Below are 5,202 nucleotides of genomic sequence, written 5' to 3'. Positions count from 1 at the left end.
GCAGTTGAGGTTGTTGTTGAAGTTTCGCCCTCCCGAGAAGCCATTTAGCCGTTGTGTCTGAAGTGGCCAGCAGTGCTTTAAGCCATAAACATTTAGAGTTCCCCCAAAAAGAATGCTGGCTCGATTTGTCTATGGCATAAACTGTAATTCTGAATTAACGTTCTTAATGTTGAATGAGTTTCGTGCTCTTAGCATTGTATATTGTGCTTTCAGAGGGTTGTAAGCCGCCCAGGGTCCCTTGACAGTGGGATGGGTGCCATACAGATTTAATAAATAATAAAATAATTATTGAGGTTTGCAGCACAGGCTAAACAAAGAGCGTTTGATTACCCGTGCTTTGTTCACACAGCAAAACCCAGTTAAGCCGCAATTTGACTTAGCACATTAAACCAGGCTGTGTGGGTCAAGCATCAGCAGCCCAGAGAGATCTTGTTCAAATTTCTGACCAATGTGGCTTACACACCTTTTGTAGGGCTGTGTGGCTTCGTTCCTGGATGTCGTCATTGGTGGCCGGGCAGTAGAAACCCCTCCGATGTCTTCGGTGAATCTCCTGGAAGGGCTGAGTCGAACCGTGGTTTATATGACCTATAGCCAGCTTACCACACTGGTAAGTGCCGAAGAATCTGAGGCAGTGATGTTCGGATGTTTATCTGTTTTCTGCCTTTTTCTTTTTTGGGGGGGTCCTTGGTGCTTTCCAAGCTTGGGGCTTTCCTTGGAGACGTTACACGACCAAACTAGATAACATCATCAGTGCTACAAGGGGGAGGGGGATTGTCTCCCTGTTTCTATACTAGTGCGGGGGTCTTCAAACTTGGCCCTTTGATGACTTATGGACTTCAACTCCCAGAATTCCTCAGCCAGCATGGACCATATAAGCCAGGGGTCTTCAAACTTGGCCCTTTGATGACTTGTGGACTTCAACTCCCAGAATTCCTCAGCCAGCATAGACCATATAAGCCAGAGTCAAAGGGCCAAGTTTGAAGACCCCTATACTAGTGGCTTGTTCTATCAGTGTTGGTGGGAGTGGTCTTGACTGGTCTTCCTTGATTGGCTGCTGTTTAATGCTAGCTTGCTTGCCTGCATTGGTAGTTCCTTGACTGGGGTGTCGTTTACTTGATTGCTGGTCTAGTTTTGATCCAGAGGCTAACCTCTGTTCTGCTGGGTGTGGATCACCGGTGAGCTGGCACTTTGCTCTGTTTCCTTTTAGGCTTTTTGATCGTCTCTTTTGAGCACTGTGTAGACGTCATTTACCTCCACGTGCCCGTTGATGGCCAATTATTATGAATTTTTTTTTTAACCACGCTCTTGCTTTCCAGGTTAGCTTCATGCGGAATGTCATGTCCGGCGACCAGCTCAAGGAAGATCGAGTGTCTCTGGAGAACCTGCTCTTAAATCTACCCCAGAACAAGCCGGGGAAAAGCGGGAGCCTGGAGCTGACGCCTTACAACACCCCACAACTCTCACCGGCAACCACTCCCGCCAGCAAAAAAAATCGACTGGCTATAGGTAAACCCAAGACTAGCGAGCTAGGTGGGCAAAAGGCAGGTTAGTCCTCAGCTTACGACCACGACGGAGCCCGGCATTTACGTTGCCGAGCGAGACAATTGTTTTAAGTGAGTTTTGCCCCATTTTTACGACTTTCCTTGCCCCGGTTGCTAAACGAATCGCTGCCGTTGTTAAATGAGTCGCACGGTTGTGAAATGAATCTGGCTTTCCCCTTGATTTTGCTTGGAAGGTCGGAAAAGGGGATCACATGACCCCGAGACGCCGCGACCATCATAAATACGAGTCAGTTGCCAAGCCTCTGAATTTTGATCACGTGACTGCAACGGTCGTGAGTGTGAAAAACGGACATAACTCACTTTTTTCAGTGGCGTAACTCTGAACGGTCGCTAAATGAACTGTTGTAAGTTGAGGACTTACCTGTATTTACAAACCTGATTTGCCGGCTTCGTTTTTAGATGTTTCCCTTTTGATATACTTCCTGGCTGCCTGTTGTTCCATGCAATTGATAATATGTTTGTAATTTGCAACTGATCTGGGTTTGTTGTTTTTTTTTTCCCCCTCCAACGATTTTTTTTCTTGTGTTTCTCTTTAATGCGGCCAATCCAGGACAACAATTGGCAACCATCACTGCCTGGGACACGTCTGCTACCAACCTCACAGCTCATATAAATCTCGTAACCCCTTTTGGTGGGTAGTGGATCTCTTTGCTTCTTCCTGTTTCTGTTAGGGTGTCTGCAAAGCTGATCTCTCTGCACGCCGGCTTCTCTCTCCGAACGCGCGTTAAGAAGCACCTTTGGCTGGGTGGCTTTGCTTTATTTATTCATTTTCTTATCCTGCCTTTATTATTTTTAGAAATAAAGCAGTGGGCATGTCCAACACACCGTCCTCATCTTATTTTCCCCAAAACAACCCTGTGAGGTTGGTTGGGCTTTCATGGCTAAGGGCAGAACTAGAACTCTCCGTCTCCTCATGATTGGCTCAAAGTCATCCCGCTGGCTTTCATGGCTAAGGCAGGACTTGAACTCATGGTTTCTAGCCTGGTGCGGAGCCCTTGAAACAGTCTCGGCGTATCACAGCACTCAAAACACTTCCCCTCCACTGAGGCTGGCTAAAACGTGAAGTCAAAATGATCCAGATTCACACATTGTTCTAAGCCATCCTGAGACATGCTTGGTTTTGCCTTTGGAAGCCGAGGGAATCTGCTTCCCAGCTTTCTAAACCAAGGCTTGCGGGACAACATGTCTCAACCAGTTTTGCTCCATCCAAAAAATCTGAGGGGACGTTGAAATGTAACTTAACTGCCCTGTGAGAATTCAGACAATCTGTTCTTTAAAAGGGTGTTCTGGAGAAGGCGAGACCGTCTCCAGATCCTTGGACCTTTCTGCGTTTTAAACCACGTCAAGCTTATAGTAGGGAATTCTCTGCTGAGGCGTAGTAACATTTTAGCCCTGGTTTCCAGCCACTGTCACCGAATTTCAAAGCAACGTTGAAATCTCACAGCACGTCACAAGGACCGCAACCTGGTTGTACCTAGTCGGTGTTAATTTCCCAGTTTCTTATTGATCTACGTCCAACTTGCATACGTGTCACATCTTATAAGTGTCGGCTTCTGCTGCCATCTTATCTTAAATTGTAAGATGTTCCTCTACCTTCAAAAAAAGGACATTTATATATTTATATATATATGTGTGTATTTATCATTTTTCCAGCCACTCGCAGCAGGAGCCGTTCCAATATCCAGATGGACCAACATCCAGATTACGAGGGGGTCTGCCAAGAGACCATCCAGGAAGTCCAGCCCGAAGAGGTTTTGGTCATTTCTCTCGGGACAGGTCCCCAAATCACGCCTGGCATGATGTCAGAAAATGAGGTACTTAAGCAAAGTGAAATAGGTGCACATTCAAGCAATTCGGCCCCCTGATAGTGTCTTTCTCTCTCTCTCTCTCTCTCTGAAGAGCCATTTTGGGGGACAAATGAATTCAACATTTCAGAGTGGTGTGTATTTTATTTTCCCCTCCAGAAGTGGCTTTGTAATTTGTCATCGCACGGCTTATAATACTGCCAAGGTCCCTTGATCACATAATATTCGTTGGCCGTGTTCCTCCTACTTTCAGGGAAATGCAGAAACTCCCTGCTACTTCCACGGAAGTACAGGAGTTCCCTGCTACTTCCACGGAAGTACAGGAGTTCCCGGCTACTTCCACGGAGCGCAGCAAGAGAAAACGCAGCTCCTGGGCCAAAGATGGCTGCTGAATCCTGCAAGAAGGCTTCTCAAGGGCCATTTGGGAGAGGAATGCAGCTTTTTCTAGGCTTCAACGCCCCCTCTCCCTTTCTCTCTGCCTCCTTCCCAGGTTTTAAACATGCAGCTGGCGGATGGGGGTCCAGGCGACGTTCCGGTCGACGATGCCAAACTCCACGGTAAACCTGATAAAACCCTGCGGTTTTCCCTCTGCAGTGATAATCTGGAAGGCATTTCCGAAGGTGAAGGGCTCACTTTTCTTCCTTGTCCATCAGAACCGCGTTTAAACGGAGCTTCCGCGCATTGCTATCGCTGACCCGGCTGTCGCAGAATTCCGTTTTTTGTTTTGTGCGTTTAGCCCTTTTCCCTTACAGTTTTTGTTCCGCTTTGGCTTCCTTCTGTTGCATTTAAACGGAGTGTCGGGTGCATTTGTTGAGGGCCAGGCGCAACTCTTAATTGGTGTATTCTGTTATTTTTTTCCCTCCCCTCAACAGGCCCTTCTAACCGCTCCAATTCGGTGTCCTCGCTGGATTTAGAAGGGGAATCCGTTTCCGAATCGGGGGCTGGACCGTCAGGAAGCAACGGCGTTGAGGCCTTGCAGCTTCTGGAGCGTGAACAAGGTGAGAAGCGACCTGCAGGGTGATCCAGCAGAAATACCCCTAAGAGGTGGGGTTTTTTTTTTTTAATGACTGAGGGGGTTAAAGATGCTGAGCTTGCCAGATTCGAGAGCTGAGCGCCTTGCGATGGGGTGAGCTCCCGTTCCTTGCTGCAGCTCCTGCTTTGAAACCTAGCCGTTTGAAAGCATGCCACTGCGAGTAGATAAATAGGTACCACTTTGGTGGGAATGTAACGGCATTCTGTGCGCCTTCGGCGTGTAGCCATGCTGTCCACATAACCAGGGAAAACGTCATCAGCAATGCTGGCTGTCTCGGCCGGGAAACAAAGCTTTTCGATCAAAGCACCCTCTTTTTGTGTGTTTTTTTTGTGTTTTTTTGCAAACAGCTACCACCCAGGACAATCTGGACGATAAACTCCGTAAATTTGAGATCCGCGACATGATGGGCTTGACCGAAGACCGGGACATCTCGGAAACCGTGAGCGAGACCTGGAGCACGGACGTGCTGGGAAGCGACTTCGACCCGAATATTGATGAAGACCGTTTACAGGAGATCACGGGTACGCTATTTCGAGGCTGCTGAGCAAGGAGGCGAAAGGCGTCTTTTGATATGTCAGTGGCATCGCGAATGTAGACGAATCTACGTGCCCCACCATGATAGATCCAATCTGGGTCGGTCCCCGGGACCTTCCGAGATTTTGGACTGATAGAGGAACGGTGACGGTGTCATGTGTCTGAGTAATGAAACACTTAAAAGGACTTTCAGGCATGTTTTCTCCTAAAAGCTTTTATTAATGTTAAAACACATCAGCACGGCATGGAGGAATGCTTAGAACTGCTT

At 47.7% G+C, this 5,202-nt stretch overlaps 1 protein-coding gene across 1 annotated transcript in view; it reads left to right on the top strand.

Annotated features, from left to right (window-relative positions):
- Nucleotides 1-5,202, top strand: part of GAPVD1 (GTPase activating protein and VPS9 domains 1) — a 19,992-nt gene that overhangs the window by 2,257 nt on the left and 12,533 nt on the right. The window contains 7 exon segments of the mRNA XM_029286141.1: nucleotides 394-607; nucleotides 1,317-1,506; nucleotides 2,113-2,193; nucleotides 3,216-3,376; nucleotides 3,858-3,987; nucleotides 4,240-4,365; nucleotides 4,748-4,921. Of these exon segments, the coding sequence (XP_029141974.1) occupies nucleotides 394-607; nucleotides 1,317-1,506; nucleotides 2,113-2,193; nucleotides 3,216-3,376; nucleotides 3,858-3,987; nucleotides 4,240-4,365; nucleotides 4,748-4,921 (1,076 nt within the window).

This window comes from Protobothrops mucrosquamatus, unplaced genomic scaffold (assembly GCF_001527695.2).
Source record: "Protobothrops mucrosquamatus isolate PMUCROS unplaced genomic scaffold, P.Mucros_1.0 scaffold2971, whole genome shotgun sequence".
Taxonomy (NCBI): Eukaryota; Metazoa; Chordata; class Lepidosauria; order Squamata; family Viperidae; genus Protobothrops; species Protobothrops mucrosquamatus.
The sequence above is the reverse complement of the archived record's forward strand: the minus strand, read 5'-3'. Positions and strand labels throughout refer to the sequence as shown.